Below are 23,104 nucleotides of genomic sequence, written 5' to 3' on the forward strand. Positions count from 1 at the left end.
CTATCTATCTATCTATCTATCTATCTATCTATCTATCTATCTATCTATCTGGGTACTCTCCTGATCACCCCCTCAACTTGGCGAGAACCAAAATTAATATATGGGAGGGTAAGATGGTTTGGCGAATATGACACGCTGGTCAGTACATGAATAAATATCACAATCCCGTCGCGTACATCGTCAAGCACTTTACCCCAGACAGTGGCACATACCCACGGGCGGGTATGTGCTATGCGGTTATGTGCCACAGCCCACACGCGATTTTGACACTTATTATTTATACCCAGAAACGGCGACAACACACAAGGGTAATTTTGACGCGTGAGCGTTAACAAAAAGCTCACATGGTGGGAGGGAAACATTTATCGAGAAAAGCACTGAGAGTTGAACTAGAAATGCACTTGGGTGGTCTTCTTATTCCAGAAGTCTACATGAGATCATCGCTCCGGGCGCGGGCCACCAAGGAGCGCTCAGCATCGGTCGCGTTCACCCGAAAAAATGCAAAGTATAAGCGTCAGGGTCCCAGTAGGAATCGAAACCCAGCATTCTGCGTGGGAATCAACTGTTCTATCACGAAGCCGAAAGCAGGAACTGTTTTCGAATAGACCCTAATTTTTGTCAAACGTCAATAGTGGTTGCAGTGCTGCCTATCCAATTTTATAGACATTACTTATGTACTCATATGATACAGTCGTCACGTCGGGTCAACGTCAATTGTAGTTATAGTTGTCATCGGCAGAAGCTGACACAGCGAGCGATGGGAAAGGAAAATCATAGGTGTAGTTTAAAGGCAAGAGAACAGAATTGGTCAGGGAACAATCCGGGGTTAAGGATATCATAGTTGAAATCAAGAAGAAGAAATCGAGATGGGCCAGGCACGTAGCGCGTAGGCAGGATAACCGCTGGTCATTAAAGGTAACTCACTGAATTCCCAGAGCAGGCAAGTGGGTGAGGGAGAGACAGAAAGTTAGGTGGAAAGATAAGATTAGGTAGTTTGCGGGTACAAAGTGGCAGAAGCAATCACAGGACCGAGTTGACTGGTGAAACATGGGAGAGGCCCTTGTCCTGCTGTGGGCGTGGTCAGGCTGATAATGACGATTAAGCTGATTCATATAGGGCTACCATCCTCGCGAGCACCAGCGCTTCATATCAGCTTATAGTGTATGGTGTTGCTAATACTCGTGCTCCTGTTGACAAGTGCAAACAACTGGTTATATAGACATCTAGGTCTGTTTAACATATATGTCTGTGCGTGCAGCTTTTGTAAATATATTTATCATCATGTCATAACGTGTCACTCAATGAAAGTTAGTGCGGACCCCTTCCCTCCGCATGCTTCCTTCGCCGTTATCAACTGTCAATTTACATACCTCGTTTCGTGGCAGCGCTTTTCATACCGTGTGGCTGCTTATCGACGCTCGCTTATTCTCCTCCCCGATGCAAGGGAAACAGTGTCATCATTGAGGGTGTTTTTATTGCAATAGCAATTATTACATGGGCACTCTCGGCTGGATTTTGCCGCCGGCGTCGGCGTCGACATGGGCGTCGATGTCATGCACCGTATATGTATACGTATCTGTATATGTGGAAACGCTAGTAGGGAAAAAAATCCAGAAAAAACTACTCTGGCGTGCGGGAATCGAACGTGGAACCTCTGCGTCGTGAAATCGAGGTGTTAACCACTGAGCCACCCCGGAGCACATCCTTCGTCGTTCAAACGAGAAGCTACTTATATCTACCACTTACCGCTTCTCACGAGCATCTCTGGGAGGAATTGTGTTTTCAGCATTACCAGCAAGATGGCGCTATGAGCACGCGTTGCCATATCGTGCGGCGGCGCCCGCTCTAATCTCCTACGCGTACTTTGCCTGGCTTAGAGAAGGGGAGCGACGCTCCCTCGCGCGCCCTTACCCCTCGCGGCGGCGAGGAGGGGAAGGTCGTACGCCTTGGCTGGCCTCGGGCTTTACTTGGAACGATTCTGCTGTAGTTACCGGGTGCACAAAGGTCGCTGCAATGATTGCTGTCTCCGTTTGCGAAAAGCGTGCGCTTTGCAGACACAGCTAAGTAACAAATGAGACGCTTATTCACGTGCATCCGTACCTGTGAGTACGTTTTGTGTGTCATTTGTGCGTGAGGAACGTGGGGCATGTTTCAATCTGCTTTTCATTCTGCGCGTGACCTTTCAATTTGTTGCTATCGCGTTCGTTGCTTCCCCTTTCCAGCAAAGCTGTGACTCTTTTAATCGAATTGTATGTGCGTTGTTTGGTGCATCGATTCCGGTTTCGTCTGCTAATTAGCCGGTTTGATCACTCCGCTCTTGCTAGCAGTGACCGCCTTTCAGAAATTTCAAAGTGGCTGCAAAATATTCGCAGGAAGAAGTTGAATTCGCCCATTTGACTCAGCCGCTTATTTCTACTCGTTAAAAGGTAATTGTGTTAATATTATAATTACTCCCGTAATTAACGTTTCTACGTTTTCGAATATGTATTCTGCCACAGTAAAGAGAACGCCGCAGTTAGCATACCTCGTTTCTGTAGTTTTTCAATTATAGTGGACACATTTCTTCAGACAACCTGTATATTGTGAAGTTAGATCTAACCAAACTGAATTTTAAAGAAGTTTCACGAACGGGACCGTGGCCATTATTTACGGCCCGTCGGGTTGAAGAAAGGTACGCTTCGTAATAACTACGGTACACAGAAAGTAACATACTAAATTCCGCAGTTACCTAATGAGCAGCCCACCGTGATAACAATAATTGAAGAAAGTTCCTCCACTTATGTCTTGAAAAAAAAAAGACACACGCATTCCTTCTAAAAACACAAACACACTTTCATGCCACTTTCGATTTCTCTTTTTATCTCATGTACATAACTTGCATATGTGGCAGATATGCCTCTATTTTTTTTTCTTTTTGTGGCGGTTGTTGTGCATAAGTAGTTGTCCTTGTTATTTATGTGTTACTCACAATTATATACATATTTTGTGTTCTATAAAAATCCACTTCAAGAAAAATCTCAATGTTTGATTATAATGTATACATTCACATTTGTTTTGCTATGTATAATCCGTTATACAGGTGTCTACACGGGAGATTGGCGCTTTGTCAGGCTTTCTGCAATCGCCTTTACGCCGATCTTCTAGGAAGCTATGTATACTGTATCTCTAATTAATATGAAATTAAAAATGAAATGAAAAACACTGTCAAAGCAGTATAGACCAAAGAGGTTGTACTAAAACTATAACCTCCGTGTAGGCGTCATCGCCTTATATAAGCGGAAACATCCAGGGCACTCAGGGCACGGCAGGCAGCCTTAAAAATCCCGCGCCACGACTCGGATCCAACTCGCGTTGTCCGAACTCTCCCCACTCCAAACTCGCGGTTCAGCGCACTCTCCTTCAGGCGAGAGCCTCCGCGAACGTAGGGACTCCGGCCGCTAGGAGTGTCCCTATCATAGCTTGCGCAGGGGTCTCCTCATTCCCAATAAACAGCGTTAAATAACGGAGCGGCGAAAAAAACAAAGGAGGGAGCTAAACGAAATCAACGCAGAAACATGGCGGCTACCGGCCGTGCTGTCTCCGTCGTCCGCGACAGCGGCCGCAGCAGTAGAGACAGAGGGAGCGGGGCTTCGTACGCGCAACAATTTTGAAGAAGGAAAGAGAGCTTCGGTCTCGCCAGGGTTGGATCCTCGCGGTGGGAGGTTCGGACCGCTTCGGCGAACCTTCTCCTCCGTCGTCGATGGCTTACAGGATCAACGCCGTTGCATCGCTGGCGATCTTAGCCCTCTGCATGCGTGAAGGTGAGCCGCCCTTTCACACTTTCGCTCTTACTCTCGCGTTAAATTAAATATCTGCTGACTTTCACTCCCGGACTTGTATACGATTTGAGATTCGCACGGGAAGTTAGGATGTCTTCGGAGCAAACAGACCAGTTCACCTATGCGAAACTCGGCTGCGATTATGCTTGCGCCTGCAGATGAAAAAGCGTGCACCCCTGGTTTAGTTGCGCGCTCATTTGGTGTACTCTCGTAAGAGCTGCGCACGTGCAGCAGATACTGGCGCATACCAGAAGATATGCTGATACCGCGAGAGGCATATTGCTTAAGCTGTTGACGATGCTCCCGATTTGAACGGTATATGCGTAATAGTCAGCGCTGACATTCGCATTGAAAAGAGAAAGACGTGTGTGAGAGAATGTCGGCAGGTTATGTGCAAAACATAAAAAAGTATATCTTGGGAATTCTTAAGGAACTTAACCAAATGTAAATGTCCGTTTACAACAGACAGTTACTATAAATACTAAATTCAAATGCATGTTCATAGAATTGCTCTTTTCCACGTACAGTGCAATCGAATCACAAAAACGCAGTTAGTTTGTTACAGGACGAATCGTCGACCGATAATTCGGGTTTCAAAGGGGGCTGCCAAAATGCAGAAATAAATGGAAAGCCCGAAGCGGCAGCGTCTATAGGAAATTACGGCTGTCTTCCACAAGTGGCCGCAGTTTCTGACTCAACACTGGGTGTAAGGTTTTACAAATGGGGTAAACAGAAGTAAACCACACGCGCGTAAGATGGCGAATTGAGGGGCAAAAACTGATCTAGAATACAAACTTACAGAAAATGCGTCCTGAAAAGTGCAAGGACTGGAACAAAGCGCACCACTGACAGACGAAAGCTTTGAACACTATTTTATATATGAACATGAAATTTTATATATGACAAAAAAAAAACAGAATGCAGAGCACTGCCTACGCCTATTGTTTTACTAGTTTGCGCTTACAAGTTAGGATGTCTTCGGAGCAAACAGACCAGTTCACTTATGCGAAACTCGGCTGCGATTATGCTTGCGCCTGTCGTACCAACCAGCGATGCAGCAGGTTCCCTGCTGCATCGCTGGTTGGAACGACAGCCCGACGTGCCTGGCTACATGACTCCTGGTGAAGAAATGGGCTTCGACATCACAGAGGCCACTGCTACCATCCTCGTCAACGTTTACCCATCCTCAAGACCACTGGCTCGCATCCCACTTCGTTGTTTGTTTTTGGACTTTCTGCATTCAACGACAATGCATTTAAAATAAACACACACACACACACACACACACACACGCACACGCGCGCACACACACACACACACACACACACACACACACTCACACACACACACACACACACACACACACGCGCGCGCGCGCGCGCGCGCGCGCGAACTCCAAAAACTCAAGTGGGGGAAATACACTGCTGCTGCATATCCACCTGCTCATTCTTGAGAAGCTAACCAGTTTATTTATTACAGTTTCATGCCGCACTCACTAGGTTTTACCCACGTTATTTTTTTAACTAATTGGCTTTTTCAAAAAAAATAAAAAATTTGGGAAGTTTCCCCTCTTCATTTATGTTAGATTGGCTTGAGCCCGTTATACCTCCTGGTGGTACGGGCTACCCCCTTTTTTCCTTTAGTTATTTTCACATATAGGGGGCGTAAAACACACACACACACACACACACACACACACACACACACACACACACACACACACACACACACACACACACACATGCGTTGTCGTTATTATCGGTCAAAGCTTCCCTCAGCCGTGCTGAGAACGTGAGATGTTTAAAGTCATGACTGCGTTGTGCGATATTGACATCAGATGCTTACGTTGAAAATCAGGAGGACTTGCTATGTTTTCAAATGGTGCGAAAGTCTTCCACAAGTCTCAGTGACATTTTGCTTTTTCCCAACATCACTGTCGTGACTTTTTCAATGTTGTGACTTTTCCAAAAAAAAAAAAGACTTTTCCGGCCTATTTCACAATTTATAGATTTTAATCGCACGTGTCTAGAAATCAGGAGCACTTGGTCATATCATTTATTCCAGTCAGAGAACGAGTGAAAGTGAATGCGAAGCATTTCTTTGTGTACTGCAGGCTCTTTAGGGAATCTATCTATCTATCTATCTATCTATCTATCTATCTATCTATCTATCTATCTATCTATCTATCTATCTATCTATCTATCTATCTATCTATCTATCTATCTATCTATCTATCTATCTATCTATCTATCTATCTATCTATCTATCTAATCTGCTTACGTCTGGGTGCTCTCGTGATCGCATTCATAAGTTGAAGAAAACTGAAATTAGTACGGTTGGGCAAGAGGATTTGGCGAATATGTCTGGCTGATCACGACACGAAGAACGCAAATGTTTCGTCACGCACATCGTCAAACCCTTTCCTCTAGACACGTGTGGCACACACCCGTGACCACGGGTCGTTGTATGCGGGTGCGCGCCACAGGTGATTGACAGCCTATATGCACTCAGAAACGATCAGAACGGACCTTGACCTTTTAGACGCAAGGGCGATAAGAAACGCTGACGTCAGCAACGTTGACCCGATGAATGAAAAGAATAAATATCAGGGTCTCATCAGGAATCGAAACCAATAATTCCTCGTGACAATCCAGTGTTCGACCACAGAGCCATGCTAGGCCTCGCAACTGTTTTGGCAAGATACCGTTTGCAGGCGTAATGCTTGCACGTAACGTCAATTGCGATTCTATAAAGTTGGCTGCATAATTTTATAAACGTTGCATGTATATGTTACGGCTGTGAACAGCTAGTTATATAAAACATATGAGACTGTTAAACATATGTCTGTGCGTACATTTGTTTATATCCTTTGCGTGATTTCGTAACGTTTCGCTTTATAAAAAATGTATCCCACTCACCTTCCCTCGGCATAGTTCGTATAACGTCGATTCGAATGCAGGTACGTGAGATCTGCCAAATTTTCGCTATCGAAAGACTTTTGAGGAGAAAAAAAATCAAACGGAGCAAACCACACAATATGAATGTGTTTGAGTAATTTATTTCTGCAGACAATTTAATCTGGTGGTAATAAAAATGGATAAATCCTTGTTTTGACACTTCGGCTTTTCTTTTATACTTAAAGATTCCGCTGATCTGACATACCAAAAAAAAAAAAAACGTTGATGTTTGAACATAGTTTTCTCGAAAAGGTCATTGATTGATATGTGGGGTTTAACGTCCCCAAACCACTATATGATTATGAGAGACGCCGTAGTGGAGGGCTCCGGAAATTTAGACCACCTGGGGTTCTTTAACGTGCACCCAAATCTGAGCACATGGGCCTACAACATTTCCGCCTCCATCGGAAATGCAGCCGCCGCAGCCGGGATTCGAACCCGCGCCCTGCGGGTCAAAAGCCGAATACCTTAGCCACTAGACCACCGCGGCGGGAGTCGAAAAGGTCATTGCCATTTCTAATTTTTTTAGATATCTCTCGTAAGTCAATTCTATTGCCTGCCATTCTAAAAAAAAAACACGTTACATTATTTCTGTAGCTAACACGTTGGAGGTTTTAAAAAATTGCTGGAGTGGAAGTTATCGCCCAGGATTGAAGCCGCGCCCACCTTAAGATGGCGGCTGCGGCTTCCATCTTACTATGGGCATATAACGAGCTGTTGGCGTTCGGCGACTGAAAAGGAGCGTTTTCCTCGCACGCCCAACGCGTTTGACGAAGTGTCAGACATGGCCAACTCCGCCTATAGAGGCCGCGGCATTCAATATATGTGCTGCAGTCCAAACACAACTAAGGCAAAAGTTCAGGGGAAGATGAAAGCTTCGAGAGATGAAGACTTCGTAAACATAGGGCGTTGGCAAAACCGACGCTTCGACAAGCAGACTCGTAGTTTTCAAGGCGACAGTCTGGAAGAGAGCAAGTCTGGTTGACGAAACGACACTCCGTATTCCAAGAATTTTTTTATATCCCTTCAAACCGCATTTAAGTTGTTCAGTACAACTGCACGCTAATGACAAGGCCGTTATTTTGAAAGCAACATATGCGCAGCCACGTTGCGCGGTGCGGGGCAAGCTTTGTCTGGCGCACCAGCCGCTTGACATTGAGTGAACAACTCATAGCTGCGGCCATGGAGTTTCAATAATGCAGATGAAGCTCTGGCGCTAGAGTTTATGGGAGCTACAACGCATGGATATGTCTATAGCAAGACGCAAAATCAAGCATGGAATTATGAGTAGAACACGGATTTGTCTAGTTTTCGATCTTTCGACTCCATTTGGATCCGTATGAGCTAAAGCCACTTTTTCGCAAGACGAAATTCAGCAAATGCTCAGCAGTTCAACTTCCTCACCTTAGGCTTTTTTTAGACTCACCAATTCAAATCGGTTCACGAAGTTAACAACGATCCAGTTTTTTTGTTGTTTTTTTACCAAAACAAACGCCAAAACACCACATCAAACAAAGCCACAAGCGCAATCAAAGACCGCAAGCTCGAAGATAAGGCAAATTTGTGTATTACCATCATTCTTATGATGGCTGATTCTGAACGATCGGTGAACCAGTGCATCCTTTCTGTGATTGTCGGGAACGCTATGGCCGCAATCGCTCGAGGCTGCGGGTGTTCACATTGCATCATCGACGCTTCGATTGCGGGCGAGGTCAGCTTGCGCGCAAGTGTGACGGCGAATGAGATAGGAAACGTAACAGGGTGAAAAATAAAAGCTCATGACCGCAGATGAGTAACGTCTGAGTCCTTTTTCAAAGAGCAGCTGAGCTCCAAGTTGAAGCTGACCTTTGTATCATGCGAAGGGGAACTGTTCATACAAAAGTTCGGGGAGTGCATCGGCTCTATGATGCCATCTATATTAAGAGGTCTCTTTTGCAATGAGGTTCGTCGACTGGTTAAACACGAAGTATGTGGTTTAGCAGCAAAACTTTCTCGCTAAGTTGATGATTAATTTATTCTGTTTAGGAATGATCGTGTCCGTTTGCACCAACAACCTCTTCATGATGTTTAGAGAAGGCATTTCGACTGAAGTTTGCCTCGCGAATCGCCAAGAAAATAATTCCATTCGATTTCTATATCTACACTCCCGTTTGCAACATGATTACGTTTTCTCCATGGTCTCTCTTCCCGCGTTCCAATAAGCCACTTAATTCTCAGCTATTTTTCCGGTAACTAAAAACAAAAGTGGGCTTCGCCCAAGGAGGTTTTAAAAAACTGCGGTAGTGGAAATTATTGCCCAGGAGTGAAGCCGTACCAGTACCACCATAAGATGGCGGCAGCGGCTGCCATCTTACTAGGCGCATAAGGAGATGTTGACGTTTGCCAATTGAAAAGGAGCGTTTTCTTCGCAGGAATAACGAGTTTAACGAGGCAACTTTTTCAGGTCAGATAGTGCTCACTATCTAGAAGAATAAGGCTGGGGTGGATCACATCTGGTAAGCATTCTGAAATCATGAATGGTAATCTTCCACTAACCCTCAATGGGAAGATATATAACAGCTGCGTGTTGCCGGTGCTTACCTATACGGAGCAGAGACCTGGAACCTTATACAAAAAGGGTTCAGCCTAAATTGAAGACGAAGCAGCGATCGATCGAAAGGAAAACGATAGATGTAACCTCGAGAGACAAGAAAAGAGCAGAGCGGGCCAGGGAGCAAACCGGAGTTAACGATATCATATATAGTTGAAATGAAGAAGAAGAAATGGACATTGGCCGGGCACGTAGTCTGTAGGCAGGATAACCGCCGGTCATTAAGGGTAACTGACTGGATTCCCAGAGAAGGCAAGCGGGTTAGGGGGAGACAGAAGGTTAGGTGGGCAGATGAGATTAAGAAGTTTGCGGGTATAAAGTACCAGCAGCAAGCACAGGACTGAGTTGACTGGCGGAACATGAGAGAGGCTTTTGTCCTGCAGTGGACATAGTCAGGCTGATGATGATTGTGATAAGTGCATGTATAACTTCTATTAGCACTTGAAATAATGATAGTAAATCTAGACTGCGTGATCCGCCCGACTCTTGGCCGATCCCCCTGAGTGGGTACCAATCATCCAAGCAGCATCATCACCATCACAAAATGCAGGTCGCGGGATCGAATCCTGGCCGCGGCTGCCGCATTTTCGATTGAGGCGAGAATGCTTGAGGCCCGTGTGTTTAAATTTAGGTGCACGTTAAAGAACTCCAGGTGGTCGAAATTTCCGGAGCCCTTTACTATATACGGCGCCTCTCATAATCATCTGGTGGTTTTGGGGCATTGAACCCCCAAAATTAATGTGAATCATCATCAAATGGCATGCGTACTGCTTGGGGCCATGCCATTGTCGCACTACTGCCACGGGACACTTCATGATTCTAAAAAGGGGTGGCTGTAGTAATACAACATTTCTCAAACACTCGGAAAACACAGAAATGCATTAGCATGACAGAAGGAAGGCCACCTGCCTCGCTCTTTCACGAGTGTCCGCAAAGCGGAACTGCAGCTTTTAAAGACGATAGTCACTTTTTGGGGACCTTCGATGCAAAAATTTTTGCCTGTCTGCCTGTCTGTCTGTCTGTCTGTATGTCTGTCCGTCCGTCCGTCCGTCCGTCCGTCTGTCTGTCTGTCTGTACCGTACCGCTTATCACGCTGCACTGACCATGCAACGCTTGCACGAACAGGCAAGTGTTTCCAACGCTTTGCTAAAACAAAACGGTAATGGCACCTACCCGTCGCCTTGCGTTCTACACCATATCACCTCTGAGACGGTTGCGCACACCTTACTGAGAGCCACGCATTCCGTTTTCCAATAAAACTGTCAGATGGCGCTAATGTCTCACGTGTGACGTGACTTGATGCGCTAGCTCGCCTCCACTGCACGCTCGAGCCACTCTAACGCAGCGCATCTAGAATACCGTTCACCGATTTTCTTGCACAGAACACCAAATAAATTATTTGTTCACTCTCTCCACACACAAGACTATCGTCTTACGACGACATTTGCAGATTACATGCAGATACAGGGCCAATTTTTGTCTTAGTTTTGTTTTTGCCTTCATCTTTCTTCGGTGAATTATTTCACTTATGACCCCGCCGCGGTGTGGCTTAGTAACTAAGGCACTCGACTGCTCACCTGCAGGTCGCGTGATCGAATCCTGGCCGCGGCTGCCGCATTTTCGATGGAGGTGAGAACGCTGTAGGCCCGTGTGCTCCGATCCGGAGTCTCTCATAATCATATGGTGGTTTTGGGACGTTAAACCTCACATATCAACCAATCACATTTCATTTGTTAGCGCTCGTCCTCGGTCCTTCTTTCCCTACGTGCTCCGTTGTTTGTGCGCTGGTTATTTCAAGTACGCATCGATTCCAACTCGCCCGTCAGCGTGGTTTGTTGATTCGGAGCCAATCGTTTGGCTCGCAAACAACATGGTCCGTTCGGGACAGTTACACCAAACCGTGACCACCGCGTCGTTACAGCCCTGCGCGACCAGGTCTCGACAAACACGCAGTCGTCATTGAAACTTCAATAACACGCCAGAGGCTCAATGCGTTAACTCGTCAGCCCCGCCCATTCTACGTCATGAACATTGGTTTCCGCCCCCTCTGTTCGTATAACACTTAGCCGGCTTGACGTATATACGCCCTCCTTATTTTAGTATTTAATCTGTTTCACTCGGCAGGCTTCTCAGTGTTGTTTTCTTCTCAGTGACGCAAATTGATGACGCACGTGGCTTCTGCGCATGTGCAATGCTGCGTCAACGGGTGTGTGTTTTCCCTGCATGCACCGGAATTTAACCTTCGCAGAATCTGACGCACGCTGCTCCAAATTAGTAACGTAACCTGCAAAATGCGGCGATCTTGTTTAAGCATTCTAGAGATTGACCTTTGCAAGACCGACACCATGATTGTTACTACTGTGGCAGCAGTATGGGATAGCGCGATACTTCTGCGTCGTGCTTTAACTGTCCGCTTTTTTTTATTTTTTTAAAGGAATAAGTGGGGATGTGGATGAGTGAAAATTCCGGAAGAGGCGGGGCCACTGCCCCTCTACCTCCTAGCGCCGTCATTGAGCTTTACGTGGTCAAGCTATACGATCACGAGGTATACCGTGTAGGAGGACTGGATTATTAGTTGACTATACTTTAGCATGCACACATGTCTAAGTATCAATGCTCTCACGGCTGAAACGCGTGAACGCTAAGTAATGCCCGTACATTCGATTTTCAACATCTTCAGTTCACATAAGCGTAATTTTGACTCGGGGCATTTACGTCACAGCCAACATTACCTTTGGCGGCCAGACTATAGAATAGTGTAACACGACATGGTTATCTCGAGCAATTGCTAATAGCAATATTCATTCCTAATAATATTTATATATATACAGGGTGTTTCAGCTAAAGAGCACCAAGTAATAAAAAAAATAAAAATTAGTGCTATACGCTTCTATACAGCTAGCGCACTATTATTCTTAGCTGTATGTTGCACGTCAGTATATATATATATATATAAGGGAAAGAAGCGTGTACCTAAGGGCTCGTTTTTCCGTGTTTTTAACACAATATTAATGAGATATAACAGACAGTAATGCCAAGGAATGTACAGGGGAAGTTATTAAAATCAATGGAATATAAATAAGAAGAAAGCAAAGTGGATGAAAAAATTACCAACTGTGAGCTGGAATCGAACCTACGACCTTCGAATTACGCGTTCGATGCTCTAACCACTGAGCTATCACAGCGGCCCTCCCTCCATCCACTTTTTTGGGTTTATCTGTGAATTTAGAAGTAGGAGCGACAGTCAGCACCATCTATAAGCCAAACAAAGAGTGTGAAAACACTCTTATGCGCATGTTTGGCGTCACGTAGCACGTGAACTTAATATGAGCGGGCAGCTGATTAATTGTCCCTCTTATACAACCTAAACACACCAAGTCTGCCAGTACGAGACCCTCGTTCAATGAAATAAGGGAAAGAAGCGTATACCTAAGGGCTCGTTTTTCCGTGTTTTTAACACAATATTAATGAGATATAACAGACAGTAATGCCAAGGAATGTACAGGGGAAGTTATTAAAATCAATGGAATATAAATAAGAAGAAAGCAAAGTGGATGAAAAAATTACCAACTGTGAGCAGGAATCGAACCTACGACCTTCGAATTACGCGTTCGATGCTCTAACCACTGAGCTATCAATGTTATATCTCATTAATATTGTGTTAAAAACACGGAAAAACGAGCCCTTAGGTATACGCTTCTTTCCCTTATTTCATTGAACGAGGGTCTCGTACTGGCAGACTTGGTGTGTTTAGGTTGTAAAGAGGGACAATTAATCAGCTGCCCGCTCATATTAAGTTCACGTGCTACGTGACGCCAAACATGCGCATAAGAGTGTTTTCACACTCTTTGTTTGGCTTATAGATGGTGCTGACTGTCGCTCCTACTTCTAAATTCACAGATAAACCCAAAAAAGTGGATGGAGGGAGGGCCGCTGTGATAGCTCAGTGGTTAGAGCATCGAACGCGTAATTCGAAGGTCGTAGGTTCGATTCCTGCTCACAGTTGGTAATTTTTTCATCCACTTTGCTTTCTTCTTATTTATATTCCATTGATTTTAATAACTTCCCCTGTACATTCCTTGGCATTACTGTCTGTTATATCTCATATATATATATATATATATATATATATATATATATATATATATATATATATATATATATATATTTGATTCGCCAAGCACAGTAACTAAGAAATATTGCTTAATGAACTTTCTAAATACTGACTGAACTTCTTAAATATCCTTCCTTTATCAAAATGTCACCCTCTCCCCCACCATCATGTTTATCGTTGGCCCGAAAAGAAAAAAAGAAAGTCTGCCCTGCGTCGATTGCTGTCTCCGGTCTCGTATCTCAATGCACGTGGCAGCCGCTTTTACGTCGAAGTTTATTGCCTTCGTTTCTTTCTTTTGCCCCCCCCCCCTTCTTTTTTTAATGGTACCATTTAACCATCGCTTAATGTCCATCGTAGTCACCGATATCCAGTTCAAGTGATCTCTGTGCGTGAGAAGCCTTCGCTTATTCGTTCAACTTACATTTTAGGGCACTCAAAGCGCCGCGCGTTATGCAGCAATCACGTGGTATTGAATTTCGCGCACTTCAGACCCCGGGAAAAAATTAAGCAGCGTTGTTAAAATACCGTAACTAGAAAATTTTGTTGTTTCTGGATAAGAGCTACAAGTCTTGTATTGAATTTTTTTCTCCAGAGTCAGTATTAAAAAGTTCTTTAAGAAAAAAAACAATTACAGTGTTTGGCCGACCAAAAAATATTTTGACATGCTACATACATCTGAGAATAATACTGCGCTAGCTGGAGACGCGTAGCACTCATTAAAAAAAAATTATTGCTTGGTGCTTTTTAGCGCTGAAACACAACACACACACGTGTGTGTGTGTGTGTGTGTGTGTGTGTGTGTGTGTGTGTGTGTGTGTGTGTGTGTGTGCGTGCGTGTGTGTGTGTGTGTGTGTGTGTGTGTGTGTGTTCTCGCATTTCGTCAATCTAAATGCAACCGTTGTGGCCGGGAGTTGAACCCGTGCCGTCAGTCAACGCCTCCTATATAGGCATTGCCTCAGCATGTTAAACGCCTTATACCCGCTCAACTGCTGAGGCTATTTCTCTAATAACGGCGCACAGCGCTGGCCAGCCGCCTAATGAATACGAGGTTATCGTGGAGACTGCGCGAATCAGTAATTAGGCAATCGCACAGACGGATTGCCGACCGGGCACCAAGCGGTCATGTGCGGAGCCTTTGTTGCATGGCCCCACTTTTAACCGGGGAGTAATTAGTGCATGCACCACGTGCGAAATCTGTACATAACCTGAACACACGCTGAATGAGTGTATATGACTTTAATTACGAGGAAAGAACCGGAATTCGTCCGTTCTATGTGCGCCGGAATCGCGTGTGTCACGGAAATCGGTCGAATCCCGCTATGCGCCCCTGGTCCACTGAAAATGAAGGAGGGTCCTCACGGGCGGTGGACAGTAATTAAAATTTTAGGACAGACATAAGAAATAATTGAGGAATGTTTTAATGAACCATTGAAATTAATCCAGCGATAAACGTCGCGAGCTCATGCTTCACCCTTTATAGTTAAGGAAGTGTATACGGAGCGCTTTGGTGGCGTTTTATTATTATTATTTTTCAGTTTAAGTGACAAGTTCCAAACCCCATCCGCAAATGTTCGCATGCTTCTTATGTTGCCCAAAACTGCCACATGCTATATTAGTCGAAGTATAACGGTGGTATACCCCTTTTAACCGTAGTGTTCTGGGGTTCACAACTACCGCAGCGCCTCCCCCTTCTCCCTCCCCCCCCTACCCTTCATGTCCAGTTGACCAAGTCCGAAAAATGCAGTGGACGCAAACGGCCTGTCATTATTGGTTCAATACATTACGGGTGTAAAATTTACAAGTAAGCAGCTCAACGCAACAACAGGAGTGATTATGGTCGTCATCATCGTCAAATAGCAGTAGTGGTATATGGGGCAGAATTGGCGCCCACCTTTTAGGCGATGATAGGCCAACTCCTACTGCACCTCCGTACGCACGCCTATTATATATGGTTACAACACTCTCGGACATGCACCTTGGGGAGCGAAAGGCAGATACAGGCGCGAGCCCCATCTGGCCCCCCACTGAGAAAAATTGGAAGGCTCAGCCCCTCCCTCCAACTTTCGACAGTGGTCACTCTCGGCTGCACGGTTGAAAAACCTACAAGTTAGGCGTATTCTTCCATCACAACAGTGCTCACTTAATTATGTTCTTACGGGAGAATGAAATTATTAGGAGGCTATGTTACAACATAGTGAAATTTTGCCAACATTACCGCTGTGATAATTTTTCTTCCATGCTCTTACACACACACACGCATATATGTATGTGCCAGCTGATGGATGAGCTACGTTTGCCCCCCACTCAAGAAAGAGTTGGTCAGCGCTAGCTGCTGTGTTACAGCCGTCTAATGTAACATGCATGCCAACGGTGGCACGTCAGCCAGATGTATTTGTACACCTATTATTCGGCGACGGTATGCATGACAACAAGGTGCGCGTATAACGCTTATACGCAATGTGTTTCTAAACGCTCACCGCTTTCGTTTGTTGCAGTCTGGACGCACGCGTTATACCGTGTGGCCTCGCTGGTGGTGATTAATGGTCCGCACCGAATGAAGGAGAAAGGGTTTGTGATGTTCGATCCAGATATAGGGCACACGGAGCGAGACTCGATGAACGAGCGCATATTCTGCATGTATCGACGGTGGCGCGGCTGCCCGTCGGGTAGGTCAATCGTGGTAAATGGGTGGTCGGGACCGGTGTCTGCTCGTTGACAGTGTCTGGCGCTGACCATGCACGCAACGAAAAATGATTGGCGTAACAAGATATAGGAAGGTAGCAGAGAGGTTTGGAGAACAAACTGGGACCGTAATACTAGTTAACTGACGCCATGAAAAAAATTGTCCTGCGATGATAGCGTATTGAGTGTATATAATATAGGTAACCGACGGTCACATAAAAGTTGGAGCGACGTAGTCTGCTGCTCTTGGACGCACACTATAGAGTTTTTGGTTGGGTCGACACGGAAAAGCAAGCTAGTTGGTACCGATTTGCTCTTAAATAATTGAAACCTGACGAAGACAAGAACAATAAAGGAAACGACACACGTGCTTACGAAAACTAAAACAACTAAATTATTTATTTCTTGAAGAGAAAATGTACACGTAAGTCCGACCCTTGCGTGTCGCACTGTGCACAAAGCCAAAACAAACTCAGAAAAAAGAAAGATACAGCAATAAAGTTTTTATTTGTGAGTAAGCGCTCGTGTCGTTGCCTTTCTTATTTTTGTCGCGCTTCAATTACTTAAGAATGTTGATTGAGTCCACACCGACGGCAAGAGTGCTTTGCTCCTCCATTTAATTCATTTCAGCTTGCGCAATAATTACTACCAGAATTACAATTAAGAACAACTGCAATCAATGTCTAATATGTCATCCTTGCCTTGTCAATTGAGTTCGATAATACCGAAGAAACCAGGCACTCGATCAATCAACCTTTTCATCCTTCGTACACAGCCATCTTCATCCTTTCTCGTGCTTGGGATCGTCGGCGAGATTTTGTCCCGGACGGTGCACCCGTGTTCCATCACTGCTAGGAAAGGGGGCATCGTTGTTGTAGCTTGGGTGGGGCAAGTGGTATCTTTAGGAGGGCAAGGGCCCCTTTTGGCGCCCCCCTGCTGACACCCATGCCTAGGTGTAGGTAACGCGAATGGGGGGAAGGCAGCATGCCCCCCTACCCAATCACATAAAGAAGGATCCAAAGTCTGTCCTATACCTTTATTCATACTGAGAAGTTCTTTCCAGCGCGCGAACATTGGAAAAAAAAGGACGGAGTATAAAGAAGAGTTGGCGGCGCTCTTTTGTCTACTCTGTCCTTTTTTCCTATGTTCGCGCGCAGAATAATTAAGCTTGCCAGTACAACTACACAGCAGCTGGCCCAAGGTCCTACTCTTGTAAATTACCTCTACCCAGTCGTACCTCTCCCGCCATTTTATCGCGATGGCGTTAGAGAAATCCATCTTGATTATAGCAGCACCCTGAGCGACGAATAAAAAAAAAATGGCATATCCTACGTACAGTGGGAATCTATGATTTGAGAAGCACGAATGAGAAAGGTTGATATGTCACTTTAAAATCAGCACAACGTTACGAGGTGGCGGTATATGATGCCGTATACGACTTCCATGTCATGATTATCAAGTTTGGCGGTGTCCTTTATCTTCTTCATCTATTCACATCACGTGATACTAAATTTAGTATATGTGGAGCTAGTGAAACGCCCGCGAGCACGCTATGAGCGCGGTATGTTGTCATGTTCTTACATGACACGCGTGTCAGGATTATAATGCATTGCACCAGTCATATATTTCGTCATCCATTGACGTCACGTAACACCAAATTTGGTATATGGGGAGCTAGCAAAACGGCCGCGAGCGCATCATGAAGGGCCCAATATTCTCCAATGTAGCATTGACGCGCGCGCACGCTGGGCACAGCGACGATAGGTCAGCGAAACATGAGTACCCTATAGTTGGACACCAGGCGCGACCAGCGTCCGTTGACGCGGCCCGACGGTAACCGGCGCGACATGCTGCGTTTCGTGCCGATGCGTTACCCAGACTACACTTCGTCTCCCTCTTCTCGTGACGGAGGGACACCGGACGCGCTGAAACGCGCATGCGTCAAAGCAACGCAGCGTGACAACGCCAGCGTGACGCGACGAAATGAACGCCGGCGAGCACGCGCACCACGTCACGTCGAAATGTATTGGTGCCTTGACTGTGGAATGTAGTCATGCTCTCACATGACACGCATCTCATGATTATCATGTTTGCACCAGTCACATTCGTCATCCATTGGCGTCACGTTTGGTAAATGTGAAGCTAGCGAAACGGCCGCGAGTGCATCATGAGCGTAGCATGTATTCATGTTGCTACATCACATGCATCTCATGATTATCATGTTTGCACCAGTCACATACCTTCGTCATTCATTCACGTCCTGTAATACCAAATTTGGCGTTTGTGACGCTAGGGAAACGGCCGCGAGCGCATCATGAGCGCGGCATGTAGTCATGTTGTTACATGACATGCATGTCATGATTTTCATGGTACGGTCTGTCGCTTGTGTTCGCCATGCCATCGTGCCATACCATATCAGTTTTGTAACATGCCATGCGAACGAAAGCACTGCAAGAGCAACATGACCATGAAATGTAAATCATGAAATTCATGACATACATGTCTTGATTTTCATGTTATGGCTAGTCAACTGTGTTCTCCATACAGTCATGTTATGCCATACCAAATTTGGCATCAATACCGTTACCGAAACGGCCAGGAGAGCTCAAGTCAGATAGATAGATAGATAGATAGATAGATAGATAGATAGATAGATAGATAGATAGATAGATAGATAGATAGATAGATAGATAGATAGATAGATAGATAGATAGATACGTTCAAAATCACCGAAGTTCGTTAAGAAATGCTTCGCATTTAAAAAGTCACAGCATTGTGGCAAAGGCGAAGCAATAAACGTGATAGCAACAAATTGGGAGGTCACGCGAAGAATGGAAAGCAGGTCGGAATGTGCCCCGCGTTTCTCACGCACAAATAGCGCACGAAACGTACTCACAGGTACAGATGAACGCGAATAAACGTCTCAGTTGTTACTTCGCTGTGTCTGAAAAGCGCGCTCTTTTTGCAAACGGAGACTGGTGGTGGTGGTGGTGGTGGTATCTTTATTTCTCCAAGAAAACAAAATCGAGGGGACCAGCACAGAGACTGTGCAACGATTTCAGTGACATTTGTGCGCCTAGTAACTACAACAGAATCATTCCGGTGAAAGCCACGACCCTCCCCACCACGAGATAAGGGCGCGCGAGTGAGCGTCCACCCCCTCCTCCCCGCGGGGCAAAGTATGCGTGGGAGACGAGAGCGCACGCCGCCGCGTCGTGACGGTGTGGCGACGCGCGCTCGTTGTGACATCTTGCTGGTAATGCTGAAAACATTATAGCCCCCCCCCCCCCTCGAGATGTTCGTCATCAGTGGTATGTGGTAGATATAATTAGCTTGCCGTTTGAACGTTAAATGACGTGCCCCTCCGTGGCTCAGTGGTTAGCGCTTCGCACTCGCGTTTCAGAGGTCCCACATTCGATTCCGCGTGCTGGTGCCTTTTTAGATTTTTTTTCTTTCTTGCGTTTCCACATATACAGATACGTAAACATTTACGGTGAGTTATGGTGACGCCCACGCTGACGTCGACACCAGCGGCGAAATCCAGCCGAGAGTGCCCATATAATTGCTATCGCAATAAAGTAAGGTGCACAACCTTCTACCTTCTTTTCTTATAGTGCTCGTCCCTCAGTGCGCCTGCCAAAATCAACATTAATTCGTACTAACTTGCTCAAGTTTTAATTCTCATGCAGTTTAGAGAGATTGTTTCGCAGAATTTTCGGTGTCGGCATCGTTAATTGTGAGCGAAAAAACATCGTTGTCCGTAACCAAAAAATAGAGAAAGATGCAAATTAAGTGGCTAATAAACGTCTTCGTTTCGAATGCGAACGGCTTTGTGCGTGGCAAGCAGGTGGTCTACCACAGAGCTACGCCATTGCATGGCAGAAGCGTAGAATCGCGCCTGGCTTTGAAAACACGCGGATTGTGCAGTGATTAGGCGTTTCAAAGGCCCACCCTTTAAAACGCACCCAGACATATTTAATCATCAGCAGCAAAACGAGCAACAAACTGAGGAGCTGCAAAGGTTCGCTCGTTGCCTTATACGGACGCGCAGTGGTCCCTTCATTGATTCGCGAAAGGAAGTCATGGCCTATAGTGGGCACTGCACAACTGGACTTGCAGTAACCATTCTAGGACCGCTTGAAGCTGCCAGTGTTGCGCGCAACGACGTATGTTTCTTTGCGGCACGGTTGAGGCCTGCACCGAGAACCAAAGCAAGGCTAGCAATTGAAAAGACGATCGACGGGCGCGATTACGCTGTCGCGTTCTGTTCTTGAAGGCGAAGCTCAAGCAGCCTACAAGTTTCACATTAGGGCCAAGGCTTGTCCATGCACGTCCGCGGTGTCCGTTTCAACAGGGAGATGCGTGGATGTGAACGAAAAAAAAAATTCACAGCATATCCACGGAGTGAATGATGATGGGTGGGGCGAAGCGTCCGTCCGTTCGTTCTTGCTTCCGTCCGTCTGTGCGAACGTCCATCCATCCGTGTGTCCGTCCGCGCGGGCGTCCGCCCGTCTGTCTGTCTTTCCATCCGTACATCCAGTGAACACGTGTTCGCATACGGAACTGAAACGTTCCGTATGCGAGTCCAATAATTCCATATGTTTTCGTACGGAATCCATATGTTTTCCGTATATTTTACATATATTTTCCATATGTTTCCGTAATATTCTTACGGAACCATACGAAATTATTGGACATCGCATACGGCCCCGCCGCGATGGTCTAGTGGCTAAGGTACTCGGCTGCTAACCCGCAGGTCGCGGGTTCAAATCCCGGCTGCGGCGGCTGCATTTCCAATGGAGGCGGAAATGCTGTAGGCCCGTGTACTCAGATTTGGGTGCACGTTAAAGAACCCTAGGTGGTCAAAATTTCCGGAGCCCTCCACTACGGCGTCTCTCATAATTATATGGTGGTTTTGGGACGTTAAACCCCACATATCTGTCTTTCTATCTATCTATCTATCTATCTATCTATCTATCTATCTATCTATCTACCTACCTATCTATCTATCTATCTTTTCTTTTTCTGGCTCGACCAACGAGGTATTGCGGTGAAACTTTCTCGTCCGCTTCCAATCCCAGCTCTCCTAAAACGTGAATGCTTTTTACGGGATTAGATTCTCATTGCATTCCATTACGATATGAGAAGCTGTGTAGTTTCCGGGTTCTTGCGACATGCAGACGACCCCCGTGCATCTCATCTCTTTGCGAATATTCGATACGGTATACGTGGTATACGTGTACGCAGTCATGCAGCTAGTTGGGCCTCCAGCAACAGATCGGTACTCTTTCCGTTATCCTACAGATACTTTTTTCCTTTCGATTTCTTTTGACCGTTCTTGCTAATATCAATAGGGTAGGGGCGTAGGCAAAACTTTTTGGGGAGGAGGGAGTGGGCACTCTATTTGATCTAAAGTGGGGGTCGGGCAGGCAGACGTGGCACAAGCGCCACTTTGGGCTCTGTATTCCGTAGCGAAAAAAAGAAAATCGAGAAGGGGGCCTGGTCGAGGAGAAGTTGACGGACCTGGTCTGCCACCCCCTGGCTACGCCACTGATCCATGGCCTTCTTTCCATGTCGCGAGCACCAGCTTGGCGTCCCCATATTTTGTTTCAGGGTTACCAGATCAGCCTTATTTTGTCATCATACATAGCTTTCAAAACCTTAGAGATGGCTGATCAAACGCGATTACGAGTGATGCAGTAAAGAATCACGCGACGACGTCATCATTGTCACATAATTGCATCATCAAACGGCATCGTTGTTTGCTCAAAAGTAGATCGTGCAAAATCATGTGATGTTCGGAAACTTTACGTGGGAGGGGGGGGGGGGGGAGGGACAATACATCGACTGAAAAGGCTTCCGTGTTCGCGAATGGTATTAGGCGAATGCCCATACGCGACCCTCTGGAAGTCTTCTTTTTATTGTTTTGTATCTTTGTGTGCCAGCTGGTCAGACTTTTGAGATGTTGTTTCGAGTTGGGTGCGTCCAAAAGGCTGCATCTCTGTTGCGTGCAGCGTCGGCCATCAACTGCTACACGTGCAGCAGCGTGAACGGCACCAACCCGAACTGCCACGACCCGTTCCACCCGGCGCACGCGCGCTACGTGGTCGACTGCACCGTGCCCAAGGACGGTCACGTGGGACGCTTCCCCGCGCACTTCTGCGTCAAGGTCGTCGGCAGGACCCGTGAGTGTGCCCTCTCATACCCACCGCTTCTTTGTCGAGCGCAAGTATTCACCTTTTCATAAACGCCTTCCTGGGCGCCGCCATAGCCCTCCTTGGGCTGTGTGAATTGGCGCGTCCCCTCGAACATGCACTGACAACGCTGCGCCCTTAGCCTTTGTGCTCCCGCGCACAGCCCATCATGGCGGTGTTTTTTTTTTCCTTCCTGTGAAAAGGTGTATACGACAGTGACAATTCTTCTTGGCAGTACTATAGTGGCTGGAAACCTTTATACTTTTGTAGTCACTATAGCATTACTATAAAAGCTGGAAAACCTAAGCGCTTGCTAGCGTGCGCGCACCAGAAAACAGCACCCACTCTTATTTTCAATTTTCATGTCTACCTAGCTTTAATGAATAAAGCTTTCTTCATTATGAAAATAGAACAATTATGGCAAGTTGTTAGTGGAAAGAAATATTGTGCGTTTTAAATTTTTTCATTTTTTTTTTGGACAGCAGCACGTTTGCACGGTACACATGGCGTCCCCGATGCCGGCTGGATTACATGCGTCTTCAAGCTCGCTGTTTCGTTCTCAGAGAAAGATATACTCGAAACGCGACAGAAAACGCCTGTAATAACAGACTAAGCAAGTTATCTACAACGCTTACGCTGGGGTGAAGTGCTGTTAGCCCGAATTGTCCACGAATGACGCATGCTGCGGAGAAGTATATAGCATTCGTCGACTGTCGAGAAACCACCCCATGTTTCGAAAGTGAGTGTAA

At 46.0% G+C, this 23,104-nt stretch overlaps 1 protein-coding gene and 1 non-coding gene across 2 annotated transcripts in view; both read left to right on the plus strand.

The window, feature by feature from the left end:
- The first annotated feature begins 3,471 nt into the window (after positions 1 to 3,471).
- The window catches only part of LOC119164709 (UPAR/Ly6 domain-containing protein bou), a 30,576-nt gene continuing 10,943 nt past the window's right edge, over positions 3,472 to 23,104 (plus strand). Inside the window, exons 1-2 of the mRNA XM_075874028.1 lie at positions 3,472 to 3,800; positions 22,176 to 22,346. Of these exons, the coding sequence (XP_075730143.1) occupies positions 3,740 to 3,800; positions 22,176 to 22,346 (232 nt within the window). The 5' untranslated portion in view covers positions 3,472 to 3,739. The remainder of the gene's footprint in view (positions 3,801 to 22,175; positions 22,347 to 23,104) is intronic.
- On the plus strand, positions 13,298 to 13,370 carry TRNAT-CGU (transfer RNA threonine (anticodon CGU)). Its single transcript has one exon. It is a non-coding gene; the product is annotated as a tRNA-Thr (tRNA).

The sequence above is a fragment of the Rhipicephalus microplus genome, chromosome 9 (genome assembly GCF_043290135.1).
Source record: "Rhipicephalus microplus isolate Deutch F79 chromosome 9, USDA_Rmic, whole genome shotgun sequence".
NCBI lineage: Eukaryota > Metazoa > Arthropoda > Arachnida > Ixodida > Ixodidae > Rhipicephalus > Rhipicephalus microplus.